Genomic DNA, 16,591 nt, shown 5'->3' with positions numbered 1-16,591 from the left:
AAAATTAGCAGGGCCAAGGACTGGGACCCAAGGGTGGGGGAAGCAGGGTATAGGAGGAAGCAGGGCATAGGGGGGAAGAAGGGCATAGGGAAACCACCTCCACCATCAGGTCCCAGCCCCAGACCCCTGAGCCCCCCCACGACTACAACGGGCTTGGTTTTGGGGGGACTAAATTATAATACTGTAAACCTATTTATTTTTATTATATAGACCCGATTACACACTAGGATACCAGGGGCGTCATTTGTGGGGGGCAACGAGGGGCGCTTGCCCCCCCCCCAAGCTTTCTGAGGGGGCCTCCAAATCAACGACAATTAATGAAAAAAATATAAGGTTAACATCATGACATTAAAAATAATTCGTATTTAACCTCAGTACGTTTTGAGTGAAATATATCGTGTGTGTGTGTGTGTGTGTGTGTGTGTGTGTGTGTGTGTGTAATAATCACAATAATTTACTAGGTATACTAAAGGATGTCAATGTAAATACTGTATGTTCCTAGCTCCCTGTTCAGTTATTTTCAGTATCGAGCTGCCTTTTTTATTGTATTCTGGCAATCATTCAAAGTTTTTCTTCATCTTAGGAAGTACGTACCTGTAGGCAGGAATCTTAAGAGTTCATTTAGATCAGTGGTTCCCAAAATGGGAGGTGGAAAGATCCAGAGGGGAGGGGAGGTACCATGGGACCGCGAGGAAAAAGGGGACGTTAGGGGGGGGGGGCGGCAGGGTGGCATCAGAACCAAGTGTTACGTCCCCAGCTGTCGTCACTCCTCAAGCACGCTGCAGTAGTTAGGTACAGCAAGAAATTTGTTCGGCCTGCAACTCCTCATTCCCGGGCCAGCTGGATAGCAACATGAGATATCTCCACCACAAATACTGTATCATCCATCACACCATCAATGATAATGAAATATCCTACTACACTATTTACATATATTTACAAATAAACACACTGATACTCAAATAAAGAATATGCTTAGATCACTTATGCTATATCCCCACAATGATCTCAACACCAAATGACACTCAAGAATAACCATAATATCTCATAATAATTAACCATTCTCCCTCACATATTACTGTATAATATTAACCACACAAATACTCCACAATGGTTCACACAATAATAATCTCCACTATCACAAGTACACCACCACTTGCACCATAGGCTATCTTGTGGCCACCCACACCACGCTCTCTCTCTCCATCACCTGTATATTCTCCTCCCACAAGTAATACTCATCAATATATTCACATAATTATCTCACCACTTCCCTTGTATAACACCTCACACTGTGTGACCACGTTGCTCTCCCAAAATCACCACGTGTCTCCTCCAACACGCCTACCAGAGCAGAAACCCAGATCAGCTCCTCAGACGCCGGCAGCCACCAAGAGAGAGAGAAGCCACGCACTCTCCCCTCGTGCATACATAACATATCTCTCACTAACGGGATCACAATACAACAACATAACCTTACATGTTAACCCTTAACAACTTCACAAATATTAATCACATTCTCTCTTCCCTTTACATGAGTCACAACCAAATTATATTCTTGCAACAGCAGACACCATCTCATTAACCTCTGGTTAGAGTTCTTCATCCTATTTACAAATACAAGAGGATTATGATCAGTGAAATTTTGCACGGGCCTCATGGTACCCTTCACATACACTTCAAAATGATTCAAACACATAATCAGTGCCAAGCCTCCTTCTCCACAGTACTGTAATTCATCTGATATGGCAACAACTTCTTAGAAAAATACCCAATAGGATGATCAACCTGCTCCACTTCCTGCATTAATACTCCTCCAATTCCCTCACCACTGGCATCCACATACAATTTAAATGGCTTATCATAATCAGGAGTGACCGATATGGGTGTATTTACTAGCATATCCTTAATTTTCTTAAAAGCCTCCACACAGTGCTCACTCCACATAAATTTCACCTTCTTTGACAACAACCTGGTCAATGGCAATGCAACGGCTGAAAAGTTCTTACAAAATCTTCTGTAATACCCACTCATTCCCAAAAACCTCAACAATTCTCTCCTATTTGTTGGAGAAGGAAAGTTCACAATATCTCTCACCTTAGCATCCAATGGCCTCACTTGTCCTTGTCCTACTTTGAATCCTAAATAGTCCACATAAGCCTTCACAAAATCACTCTTTGCTAAATTCACTGTGAGATTTGTATCATCTAACTTTCTAAATACTTCATCCAACAACTTCAAATGCTCCTCCCATGTATCAGAATACAGTACTATATCATCAATGTATACAGTACAACACTTCACTCCACTCAACACTGCATTAACCAATCTCTGAAAACAATTGCTACTGTTCTTCATTCCAAATGGCAAAACTTTATACCGATACAACTCATCCATGGTAACAAATGCTGACAATTCCTTAGCCCTTTCAGTTAATCCAACTTGCCAAAAACCCTTAAGCAAATCTAACTTTGTCACATACTTAGCATTTCCTAACTGATCAATACAGTCATCAATCCTGGGAATAGGGTATGAGTCAGTCTTAGTTACAGTATTCACTTTTCTAAAGTCAGTACAAAATCTGTAACTATTCCCTCCAGCCTTAGGTACAAGTACACAGGGTGAACTCCATGGACTATTACTTGGCTCAAATCATTTTTCAACATGTACTCTACTTCCTTCCTCAGAATTTCTCTCTTTTGTGGAGTCACTCTGTATGCATGTTGCTTGATTGGCCTTACATCCTCTACTTCCACATCATGCACAATAACATGGGTTCTTCTAGGAGCATCAGGAAACAAAAATCTAAACTTGTTAACAATTCGTTTTACCTCTCCTTTCTTATCCTTATCTAAATGCTTCAACTTCTCATCCAAATTATTTAATATGACTGATTTTTCCAAACTCTGACCTTCACAATTCATCAAGTCATCATCTTCACCATCACTCTTCTCTACCTTCACACCATTACCACAATTTACTTCATCATTTACATCCAATACTTCTTCCCTACCATAGTATGGCTTGATCATATTTACATGACACAATTGAGTTCCCTTCCGTCTCCCTGGGGTTCTGACTATGTAATTTACATCACTGACTTTCTCCTTAATGGCCCAAGGCCCACAATATTTTGCTTTCAAAGGATTATCCTGCAATGGAAACAACACCAGCACCTTATCACCAGGCTGAAAACTTCTATCTCGTGCCTTCTTATCATACCAGGTTTTCATATTAGTCTGTGACTCCTTTAAATTCTCACAGGCAATCTCTCTAGCTCTCAACAATCTCTCCTTAAACATAGTAACATAATCCAGCATATTTGGCACATCATGATTTCCCAACCACTTCTTCAACATACGCAGAGGTCCCCTGACCTCATGTCCATACACAAGTTCGAATGGACTGAAGCCAGTGGACTCCTGTACAGCATCTCTTATGGCAAACAAAGCTAGTGGCACTGCCTCATCCCAATCCTTATCCATTTCAGTACAGTATATTTTTAAAGTCTTCTTTAAAGTTTGGTGAAACCTTTCCACACATCCCTGAGACTGCAGGTGGTAGGCACTCGATAACTGCTGCTTAATCCTCAACTCTTTCAACACCTGACCAAACAACCTTGAAGTGAAATTACTGCCCTGATCTGACTGAATTACTCTCGGGAGTCCAACCCATGAGAAAAATTTCACCAACTCCCTCACAATCACTTTAGCATGGATACTTCTCAAAGGAATTGCCTCTGGAAACCTTGTTGACATACACATAATAGTTAGCAAATATTGATTGCCTCGCTTAGAACGAGGTAGAGGACCTACAACATCAATACATATCCTGCTGAATGGTTCATCTACAACAGGAATAGGGTGCAATGGTGCCTTTACAATATTCTGGTTAGGTGTACCAACAACCTGATATGTATGACAAGTCTTACAATGCTTAATTACACTCATCTTTACACCTGGCCAATAAAAATGTGCTGTCACTCTACTCAAAGTCTTTCTTACACCAAAATGTCCTGACCAACTATCTTCATGAGCCACCTCCAAAATCTTACTTCTGTACTTCTTAGGGACAACAATTTGGGTCTTCATCATCCAATGATCAGATACTGGGCTATCAGCAGGTCTCCATTTTCTCATTAAAATTTGGTCTTGCACATAATATCCCACATCTCCATCAAGAATTCCTCTCTCAGCCTCACTCCACAACGCCTTCAGACTTTCATCATTCCTTTGTGCATCAATTAAGTCCTCCTTTTTCACAACAAAGTCTGGCAAAGTCTCTACTTCCTTCCCTTTCACCTGCTCTGCTTCATCTCCAGGTTCACAAAGCAAGGATGAGCTTAGGTCTAACTCACACTCCTCATCTTCCTCCGCTCTTTTAGCACTAGCCCTTGTCATTACACATGCTGGATAAATCATACTCTCCTCAAGTCTCTCACCATCCTCATACTTCTGGGTCTACGGTTTCACTTTCCTGGTCAACCTCAGGATTCTCCACAATTTCAGGCTCAGGGACAACTTCATTGCCTGCCAAATCATTCCCTAATAGCATGTCCACTCCTGACACAGGCAATCCTTCACTTACTCCAACTTTCACATTTCCTTTGACAAATCCACTCTCAAGCCGCATACAATGTACTGGTACTTCAAGCTCTGAAGAACTCACACCCCTAACAACAACATTTTCACCAGTAAAGGACTCATCACTCCACTCTGCAATACCTTTACGTACAAGACTCAGGTTAGCTCCTGTGTCTCTCAGTATCACAGTCTCCTTTCCTTGTCCCTCACCCACCTTCATCTGACCTTTGGTGATAAATGGCTTAAACTCTACTGCAGGTAACACCTTGGATCCTGTACATACATTTGCTAACAATTGTTCTACATGTTCCTTCCCAGTTACAGTCAATCCAGCTTCCTTGGAATTCTTCAAACTATAACACTGATACTTCCTGTGACCTACTTTACCACAATGCAGACACTTGGGTTGCGCCTGATTTTTCTTACAACTTATACTTAAGTGTCCAAAATCACCACACTTATAACATTTGATTCCTGACTTATTTTGATGTGAGGCATTACTGACCTTATCACTCCTAAACAAAGGTGACTCTACAGCCTGACCTTGAACATGTCCAACATTAGATTTCAGAAAATTATTTGAGTTCTTGAAACTGTTTTGGTTAGCTGTACCTTGTTTACCACCCCAAGAGTTGGTGGACTTGTTAACCCAGCTCTGGTTAAATTTACCTTTATCAGCACCTTTGCTCATCTCATACGCAACAGCAAGCTGGTCCGCTTTACGTCCAGCCTCAATCACATTTCTAATGTCTAGTTTCATTATTTCATACCTCAGTGCTGGTTTTAAAGTATTTCTAAAATGTTCTAACATCAATAACTGTATCACATCTTCCTTGCTTGTCACATCCTCAGAATTCAACCATTTACCACACTTCAGCACAATCTCTCTGGCAACTTCCAAATAGGTGTTACTATGTGTCTTTTCAACGTCTCTGAAACGCTGTCTATAAATTTCTGGATCCACCTTCACAGTCTGTAAGATTGCCTCTTTAACAACATCATAATCACTGCACTCATCAATACCCAAACCAGCAAAAGCCTCTCTTGCCTTGCCCTTTAATCTAGCTTGCACCAACAAAGCCCACTCTTTCCTTGGCCAACTTCTCAATTCAGCAATTTTCTCAAATTGTATAAAGAAATCCTCAGCCTCTTCCTCTACAAATTCTGGCATAAGTTTCATCTTTATATCTGCTGAATTTCCTCTGTGCACCCCTTTTTCTACTTCCATCTTTTTTATCTCCACCTGAATCATAGCCTCTTGATTCTTTTCCCTCTGTAACATTATCTCCATCTCCATTAACTTCACTTTCCATTCCATCATCTCACTACCAGTCATTTCTTTGTTTCTTTCTACATACTCTTCATCCTTTTCCATTTTTCTTCTTCACACTCACTCTGCTCTCTACCCAAAATGCCAGATTCCATCAAACCCTTTATCAGTTCTCTCTGCATATCCTCCTTAAGATTAGTTTTTAACTCAATGCCATAAGTGCATGCTAACTCCCTCAGCTCTTCTCTTGTGCACTGGTATAGAAAATGTACATCCCTACTGCTCATAAAGTTTTGCACATTACTCTCTGCCATGATTACATAATTTCAAGGCTCACCACAACACAGTAGTCCAGAGGGGAGGGCTGGCAAGGAAGGCAGATTCTCCTGGTCACACACACTGGGCTCATGGACAGGTGGCACACAATCACAAAGATCTCCCGGACAGGCCCCCAATTTTCTGTTACGTCCCCAGCTGTCGTCACTCCTCAAGCACGCTGCAATAGTTAGGTACAGCAAGAAATTCGTTCGGCCTGCAACTCTTCATTCCCGGGCCAGCTGGATAGCAACATGAGATATCTCCACCAGAAATACTGTATCATCCATCACATCATCAATGATAATGAAATAGCCTACTACACTATTTACATATATTTACAAATAAACACACTGATACTCAAATAAAGAATATGCTTAGATCACTTATGCTATATCCCCACAATGATCTCAACACCAAATGACACTCAATAATAACCATAATATCTCATAATAATTAACCATTCTCCCTCACATGTTACTGTATAATATTAACCACACAAATACTCCACAATGGTTCGCACAATAATAATCTCCACTATCACAAATACACCACCACGTGCACCATAGGCTATCTTGTGGTCACCCACACCACGGGCTCTCTCTCCATCACCTGTATATTCTCCTCCCACAAGTAATACTCATCAATATATTCACATAATTATCTCACCACTTCCCATGTATAACACCTCACACTGTGTGACCACGCTGCTCTCCCAAAATCACCACGTATCTCCTCCAACACGCCCACCCGAGCAGAAACCCAGATCAGATCCTCACACGCCGCCAGCCACCAAGAGAGAGAGAAGCCACGCACTCTCCCCTCGTGCATACATAACATATCTCTCACTAACGGGATCACAATAACAACTTCACAAATATTAATTCATTTCTACATTCTCCAAAGATAAACTCCAACACAATATACAATCACATTATACAATAATAAACCTAATATTCATTACATTCATGATACACAACAAAAGAAAACGTACTGTATGAAATAAGGGATAACTCCTCGTAACACCAAGTAAACTTTTTTTTTTTTTTTTTTTTTTACAAAATCTATATGACAAAATCTAAGTCACAAACACTTAAGTGATATGTAAGCTTTAAAAAATGTATATATATATATATATATATATATATATATATATATATATATATATATATATATATATATATATATATATATATACACGATAGAAAGGTTTTATTTTATTTTTTGGTTCGACATCGGAATTAAAAGTTCGAATGCTTTCTTTATATCTTGGTAATGTGGTCTGCACACGATAGGCACCACAAGCCAGCGGCCAGCCAGTCAGAGAGCAGACACCATGGGGGAGTTCATTCTGTAAGGGCTGGTAAAGTTCGTATGAACACAGTTCTATCTACCTATCTATTGCCAGACGCCTTAATCCCATAAGAAGTGGCCACAATCAAATCGCCTCCATGTCGCCCTGTCCCCCTCCATTTCACTGCCCTGCTCGCAGCTCACTCCCCCCTTTCTCATATACCTCTCCACTTCATCCCTCCATCTCATCCTTGGCCTCCCCCTCCCTCTCCCCCCCACCTCACTCACATACACTCTCTTCTTCAGTCTCTCACCCTCCATCCTCTCCACATGGCCAAACTACCTCAGTGTGTTTCTCCTAACGCTTCCTATCACATCCACATCCACACCACACCGTTCCTTCACTTCCTCATTTGTCAGTCTGTTTCTCCATGTGACTCCACATGCTCCTCTCAAATAGCTCATTTCCACTGCTCTCACTCTTGATTTGTGTCCCTCCAACAAGGTCCAAGCTTCACTTCCATACGTTACAGATGGTATCACAATACTGTCATGTAGTAATTTTTTCACCTCCATGCTCATTTCCCCGTTTCTTATCACTGCTTTCAAGGAACCAGCAACCTTTCTTCCTTGCTGTACACTCTCAAGAGCTCCACCCGCCAAATTTTCGTCCTTACTCATCACATTACCCAAGTACTTAATCGCACTCACATTTTGCATTTCCTCCTCATAGAACCCCATTGTAAATTCATTGACTTCACTTCTTTCGAAGACCATAACTTTACTCTTCCCTACATTCACCTTTAAATTCCATTTCTTACACACTATCACAAACTCATCCACCAAGGCATGCAGCTCCCCTTCGTCTACACTTAACAACACAGTATCATCTGCAAACAACAGTACAGGGAGTTTCCAAACACTGCTCTCTCTCATTAGGGCAGCTCCAACATCCACTGCCCAACCTTGTATCTTTTTTATTACTCCCTCCATATACAGATTGACCAACCATGGAGACCTGACAACCCTGTTTCAATCCAACCTTCAAACCGAAAAATTCACTCGGTTCACTATCCACACGCACTGCAGCCTTAGCACCCTCATACATACTCTTCACGGCATTCAGCATCTTCGAATCTACTCCGTAGATTCTTAATACTTTCCACAACCCTTGTCTATCCACCATGTCATATGTTTTCTCCAAATCCATGAAGGCCGCAGGCAACTTCTTTCCCTTCTCTGGAAACTTTTCTCCTGGAGAGCTAAGAATGAATATCTAATCTATACAAACTCTTCCTTTCTAAAACCTCCCTGTTCTTCTCCAACTAATTCCTCTGTTATTTCCCTAACTCTGTCAGTATGTATCCTACCATATACATTTCCTATTACACTAAGAAGACAAATATCTCTATGATTACCACATATTTCTTTTTCCCCATTTCCTTTGTACAGGGGAATAATTATACCTGACTTCCTATCCTCCGGGACTCTACCTTCCTCCCAGGCTAATCTGCACATCTTCCACATCCATTCTACTACTATCTTTTCCCCATGCTTCAGCATTTCACCACACACTCCATCAATTCCTGGGGCTTTCCCCATTTTAACTTTCTTCATTGCTTCCACAACTTCCATCCTACTGATTTCCTCCTGTCTTCTCATCTCCCTCCTTCTCCCAGCCATTCCCCAGCCACTTATACTCACATTACTTCCATGCTCTATGTTCAGCAATTCCTTAAAGTGTTCTCACCATCTGCTCACGTTTTCTCCCTTCTTCACTAGTAATCTACCATTTTTATCTTTCACTCTCTAACTAACTCCTTTGACACCCTGTCTAACTCTCTTTACCTTTTTCCAGAACATTTTCTTACATTCCCTCCACTTTACACTCAAATTCCTTCCAAATTCCTCATCCACTCTCTTCTTGCTCTCTTACCAATCTTTTCACTTCTCTTTTCCTCTCTGTATATAACCCTCTCATCCGTCTGTCAACTTCTTGCACACCCTTGTTTCTCATCCACTCCCTACATGCTTTCTTCTTTTGTGCCAGACTCTCTCACCTCTTCATTCCACCATGCTGTTCCTTGCATCCCCTTTCATTTTCTCTTCTCCCCACACACCACCTCACATGTCAAATTAATGTATGATATCTTGCCATGTAACTATAATACTCACTTGGAATTGGTACAGTATAAAGCTGCTTTAGGCAGAATATACTGCATTATTCACCATGGCACGTAAGCCACAAAGGGCACTAGAAATAACTTGCAAAGCAGAGATCACGGAGATATCCACTGGTGCAGTAGTTAATTCATTATTCAATGCAGTAAATACACGTAGTTTAGTTTTAAAGTTCCCCTAATGAATTCTGAAATTAATATACTATTCTTACCTGAGCGTCTTCCAGATTTAAAAACCATAATTTGATTTCTCCCACCTCTTAGTGTAGAGCTTACTTTTTCACATTACTTTATATGGTTCATGGAATTTTGGGGCTAGTAAGCTTAAAGCTTTACATTTTTAATTCAATTACAAGTTTACAACTTTTCATTTTCAATTTTTTATTGATTATCTTTTCGTTAGGCTATAACAATGAAGTCAGTTTAAGCTTTCGCCAATAAAAATATTTTAATTGCGATTTGGTCTATTATCCAAGTTCATTAGTATATAATGCAACTATATATACTTTACCATGCACTTTAAATTACATATTCAACTTCACATAGAAATACTGCCAATGCTAGAATATCGATTAGTGTGTGTGTCAGGAAGTAATTGGTTTAATAAATAATTATAAACAGTATATAAATATATATATGTTTACTGATTTCATTCTCTAAATATAGGTTTGCATGTGGCTTCAAAATGCTTGCTGGCCATCCCCCCCATGTGGGGAGGTGGGAGTAGGGAGGCCTCCTAAATAGCCTATGTCCCCCCAAAGGAAAATCGATATGACGCTCCTGTAGGATACCTCCTCCCTCGTTAACGGAAAACATGACATGCAGCCTACCCCACCGCCTCGACTCTCTCTCTCTCTCTCTCTCTCACTCTCTCTCTAAAACTTCTCAACTGGCTATCAGTAACACACACACACACACACACAGACACACACACACACACACACACACACACGATCTATCTATCTATCTATTGCCAGACGCCTCAATCCCGTTCGGGTGGCCATAAACAAATCGCCTCGACGTCGCCCTGTCCCCCGCCATTTCACTGCCCTGCTCCCAACTCACACCCCCCTCCCTCATATACCTCTCCACCCCATTCCTCCATCTCATCCTCGGCCTCCCCCTCCCTCTCCCCCCCCTCCACCTCACTCACATACATTCTCTTCGTCAGTCATCCACCCTCCATCCTCTCCACATGGCCAAACCACCTCAGTGTATTCCTCCTAACGCTTCCTATCACATCCACATCCACACCACAACGCTCCCTTATATCCTCATCTGTCAGCCTGTCTCTCCATGTGACTCCACAGGCTCCTTTTAAATAACTCATTTCCACTGCTCTCACTCTTGACTTGTGTCCTTCCAACAACGTCCAAGCTTCACTTCCATACGTTAGAGTTGGTATCACAATACTGTCATGTAGTATCTTTTTCACACACACATTGTCAATTTGTGCTAATGAGTAATGACGTTGCATTTAGTATGTTTACCTACAATTTACTACTGTGTCAAAAAGGCAGAGTATAAGAGAGAAGTGGAGGAACGATTGGGCAAATATGAATTGGAGCAGATGGGAGACGTGGAAGGTGTGTGTAAGATATTTACAGAAGAAATATGTGCAGCATGTGGTGTGGTGTGTGGAAGGAAGAGAAGACGGAGGGGGGTGCAAGGAATGGCGTGGTAGACTGAAGAAGTGAAACAGGCTGTGGCACTAAAGAAGAAAGCATACAATGAATGGATGAGAAATAGGGGCGTGGAAGAAGTTGAGAGGCGGAAGAGAGAGTTATATGTGGAAAGAAAGAGAGAGGTGAAAAGATTAGTAAGAGAGAGTAAGAAGAGAGTGGATGAGGAATTTGGAAGGAATTTGAGTGTAAAGTGGAGGGACTGTAAGAAAATGTTCTGGAGAGAGGTGAAAAGAGTAAGACAGGGTGGAAGTGAAGTTAGCAGGGGAGTGAAAGATAGAAATGGTAGATTACTAGTGGAGAAGGGAGAAAAAGTGAACAGATGGAGAGAACACTTTAAGGAATTGTTGAACGTAGAGGATGGAAGTAATGCAAGTATAAGTGGCTGGGGAATGGCTGGGAGAAGGAGGGAGGTGAGAAGACAGGAAGAAATCAGTAGGATAGAAGTTGTGGAAGCAATGAATAAGTTAAATCGGTTAAAGCCCCAGGAATTGATGGAGTGTGTGGTGAAATGCTGAAGCATGGGGGAGAGATAGTAGTAGAATGGATGTGGAAGATGTGCAGATTGGCCTGGGAGGAAGGTAGAGTCCCGGATGATTGGAAGTCAGGTATAATTATTCCCTTGCACAAAGGAAAAGGGGAAAAAGAAGTGTGTGGTAATCATAGGGGCATTTGTCTGCTTAGTATAATAGGAAAAGTGTATGGTAGGATACTTATAGACAGAGATAGAGAAAGAACAGAGAAATTAGTTGGAGAAGAACAGGGAGGCTTTAGGAATGGAAGAGGTTGTGTAGATCAGATATTCTTTCTTAGATCTTTAGTGGAAAAGTTTCTAGAGAAGGGAAAGAAGTTGTATGCGGCTTTCATGGATATGGAGAAAAAATATGACAGGGTGGATAGACAAGGATTGTGGAAAGTGTTAAGAATATATGGAGTAGATGGGAAGTTGTTGAATGCTGTGAAGAGTATGTACGATGGTGCGAAGACTTCAGTGCGTGTGGATGGTGAACTAAGTGAATTTTTCTCTTTGAAAGTTGGTTTAAAACAGGGATGTGTCATGTCTCCATGGTTGTTCAATCTGTACATGGATGGGGTAATAAAAGAGGTGCAAGGTAGGGTAGTGGATGTTGGAGTGGCCCTGGTGAGAGAGGATAGTGTTTGGAAACTCCCTGTACTGTTGTCTGCAGATGATACTGTGTTGTTGAGTGAAGACGAAGGGGAGCTGCAAGGCTTGGTGGATGAGTTTGAGAGGGTGTGTAAGAAACGGAATCTAAAGGTGAATGTAGGGAAGAGTAAAGTGATGGTCTTAGAGAGAGGTGAAGTTAGTGAATGTACAGTGAGGTTGGATGGTGAGGAATTGGAAAATGTGAGTACGTTTAAGTACTTGGGTGGTGTGATGAGTAAGGATGGAGGTTTGGAGGGTGAAGTGCTTGAAAGGGTACAGCAGGGAAGAAAGGTTGCTGGTTCTTTGAAAGCAGTGATAAGAAACAGGGAAGTGAGCATGGAAGTTAAAAAGTTACTACATGACAGTATTGTGATACCAACTCTAACGTACGGAAGTGAAGCTTGGACATTGTTGGAAGGACACAAGTCAAGAGTGAGAGCAGTGGAAATGAGTTATTTAAGAGGAGCCTGTGGAGTCACATGGAGAGACAGGCTGACGAATGAGGATATAAAGGAGCGTTGTGGTGTGGATGTGGATGTGATAGGAAGCGTTATGAGGAACAAATTGAGGTGGTTTGGCCATGTGGAGAGGATGGAGGGTGAAAGACTGACAAAGAGAGTGTATGTGAGTGAGGTGGAGGGGGGAAGAGGGAGGGGGAGGCCGAGGATGAGATGGAGGGATGGGGTGGAGAGGTATATGAGAGAGGGGGGTGTGAGTTGGGAGCAGGGCAGTGAAATGGAAACAGAGGGCAAGTTCACCCAGAAATGGCGCGATGTAGGGGGAAGAGGGGAGTATTGGAGTGAGCGGCCAACAGTTGTATATTCGTCGTCATTACAGTATAGTTAAGGTGTCAATGATATCCTGTATCCTAAATTATAATAAACCTATTTATTTTTATTATATAGACCCGATTACACAGTAGGATACCAGGGGCGTCATTTGTTGGGGGCAACGAGGGGCGCTTGCCCCCCCCCCAAGCTTTCTGAGGGGGCCTCCAAATCAACGACAATTAATGAAAAAATATAAGGTTAACATCATGACATTAAAAATAATTCGTATTTAGCCTCAGTACGTTTTGAGTGAAATATATCGTGTGTGTGTGTGTGTGTGTGTGCGTGTGTGTGTGTGTAATAATCACAATAATTTACTAGGTATACTAAAGGATGTCAATGTAAATACTGTATGTTCCTAGCTCCCTGTTCAGTTATTTTCAGTATCGAGCTGCCGTTTTTATTGTATTCTGGCAATCATTAAAAGATTTTCTTCATCTTAGGAAGTACGTACCTGTAGGCAGGAATCTTAAGAGTTCATGTAGATCAGTGGTTCCCAAAATGGGAGGTGGAAAGATCCAGAGGGGAGGGGAGGTACCATGGGACCGTGAGGAAAAAGGGGACGGTAGGGGGGGGGGCGGCAGGGTGGCATCAGAACCAAGTGTTACGTCCCCAGCTGTCGTCACTCCTCAAGCACGCTGCAATAGTTAGGTACAGCAAGAAATTCGTTCGGCCTGCAACTCCTCATTCCCGGGCCAGCTGGATAGCAACATGAGATATCTCCACCACAAATACTGTATCATCCATCACACCATCAATGATAATGAAATAGCCTACTACACTATTTACATATATTTACAAATAAACACACTGATACTCAAATAAAGAATATGCTTAGATCACTTATGCTATATCCCCACAATGATCTCAACACCAAATGACACTCAATAATAACCATAATATCTCATAATAATTAACCATTCTCCCTCACATATTACTGTATAATATTAACCACACAAGTACTCCACAATGGTTTAAACAATAATAATCTCCGCTATCACAAGTACACCACCACGTGCACCATAGGCTATCTTGTGGCCACCCACACCACGCTCTCTCTATCCATCACCTGTATATTCTCCTCCCACAAGTAATACTCATCAATATATTCACATAATTATCTCACCACTTCCCATGTATAACACCTCACACTGTGTGACCACGCTGCTCTCCCAAAATCACCACGTGTCTCCTCCAACACGCCCACCCGAGCAGAAACCCAGATCAGCTCCTCACACGCCGCCAGCCACCAAGAGAGAGAGAAGCCACGCACTCTCCCCTCGTGCATACATAACATATCTCTCACTAACGGGATCACAATACAACAACATAACCTTACATGTTAACCCTTAACAACTTCACAAATATTAATTCATTTCTACATTCTCCAAAGATAAACTCCAACACAATATACAATCACATTATACAATAATAAACATAATATTCATTACATTCATGATACACAACAAAAGAAAACGTACTGTATGAAATAAGGGATAACTCCTCGTAACACCAAGTAAACTTTTTTTTTTTTTTTTTTACAAAATCTATATGACAAAATCTAAGTCACAAACACTTAAGTGACATGTAAGCTTTAAATTATATATATATATATATATATATATATATATATATATATATATATATATATATATATATATATATATATATACACGATAGAAAGGTTTTATTTTATTTTTTGGTTCGACATCGGAATTAAAAGTTCGAATACTTTCTTTATATCTTGGTACTGTGGTCTGCACACGATAGGCACCACAAGCCAGCGGCCAGCCAGTTAGAGAGCAGACACCATGGGGGAGTTAATTCTGTAATGGCTGGTAAAGTTCGTATGAACACAGTTCTATCTACCTATCTATTGCCAGACGCCTTAATCCCATAAGAAGTGGCCACAATCAAATCGCCTCCATGTCGCCCTGTCCCCCGCCATATCACTGCCCTGCTCGCAGCTCACTCCCCCCTTTCTCATATACCTCTCCACTTCATCCCTCCATCTCATCCTTGGCCTCCCCCTCCCTCTCCCCCCCACCTCACTCACATACACTCTCTTCTTCAGTCTCTCACCCTCCATCCTCTCCACATGGCCAAACTACCTCAGTGTGTTTGTCCTAACGCTTCCTATCACATCCACATCCACACGACACCGTTCCTTCACTTCCTCATTTGTCAGTCTGTTTCTCCATGTGACTCCACATGCTCCTCTCAAATAGCTCATTTCCACTGCTCTCACTCTTGACTTCTGTCCCTCCAACAAGGTCCAAGCTTCACTTCCATACGTTACAGATGGTATCACAATACTGTCATGTAGTAATTTTTTCACCTCCATGCTCATTTCCCCGTTTCTTATCACTGCTTTCAAGGAACCAGCAACCTTTCTTCCTTGCTGTACACTCTCAAGAGCTCCACCCGCCAAATTTTCGTCCTTACTCATCACATTACCCAAGTACTTAAACACACTCACATTTTGCATTTCCTCCTCATAGAACCCCATTGTAAATTCATTGACTTCACTTCTTTCGAAGACCATAACTTTACTCTTCCCTTCATTCACCTTTAAATTCCATTTCTTACACACTATCACAAACTCATCCACCAAGGCATGCAGCTCCCCTTCGTCTACACTTAACAACACAGTATCATCTGCAAACAACAGTACAGGGAGTTTCCAAACACTGCTCTCTCTCATTAGGGCAGCTCCAACATCCACTGCCCAACCTTGTATCTTTTTTATTACTCCCTCCATATACAGATTGACCAACCATGGAGACCTGACAACCCTGTTTCAATCCAACCTTCAAACAGAAAAATTCACTCGGTTCACTATCCACACGCACTGCAGCCTTAGCATCCTCATACATACTCTTCACGGCATTCAGCATCTTCGCATCTACTCCATAGATTCTTAATACTTTCCACAACCCTTGTCTATCCACCCTGTCATATGTTTTCTCCAAATCCATGAAGGCCGCAGGCAACTTCTTTCCCTTCTCTGGAAACTTTTCTCCTGGAGAGCTAAGAATGAATATCTAATCTATACAAACTCTTCCTTTCTAAAACCTCCCTGTTCTTCTCCAACTAATTCCTCTGTTATTTCCCTAACTCTGTCAGTATGTATCCTACCATATACATTTCCTATTACACTAAGAAGACAAATATCTCTATGATTACCACATATTTCTTTTTCCCCATTTCCTTTGTACAGGGGAATAATTATACCTGACTTCCTATCCTCCGGGACTCTACCTTCCTCCCAGG

At 41.6% G+C, this 16,591-nt stretch overlaps 1 protein-coding gene across 1 annotated transcript; it reads right to left on the bottom strand.

Moving 5' to 3' along the window:
- Positions 1-4,446: 4,446 nt before the first annotated feature.
- Positions 4,447-5,835, bottom strand: LOC145405562 (uncharacterized). The gene has a single exon (XM_080276895.1). It carries the CDS (start codon positions 5,833-5,835, stop codon positions 4,447-4,449), a length of 1,389 nt encoding a protein of 462 aa, XP_080133021.1.
- Between the last annotated feature and the right edge of the window lie 10,756 nt (positions 5,836-16,591).

The sequence above is a fragment of the Coenobita brevimanus genome, chromosome 67, assembly GCF_032717465.1.
Source record: "Coenobita brevimanus isolate Jiangsu-jjx chromosome 67, ASM3271746v2, whole genome shotgun sequence".
Taxonomy (NCBI): Eukaryota; Metazoa; Arthropoda; class Malacostraca; order Decapoda; family Coenobitidae; genus Coenobita; species Coenobita brevimanus.
Note: the sequence above shows the minus strand (reverse complement) of the source record. Positions and strands in the feature narration are given on the sequence as shown.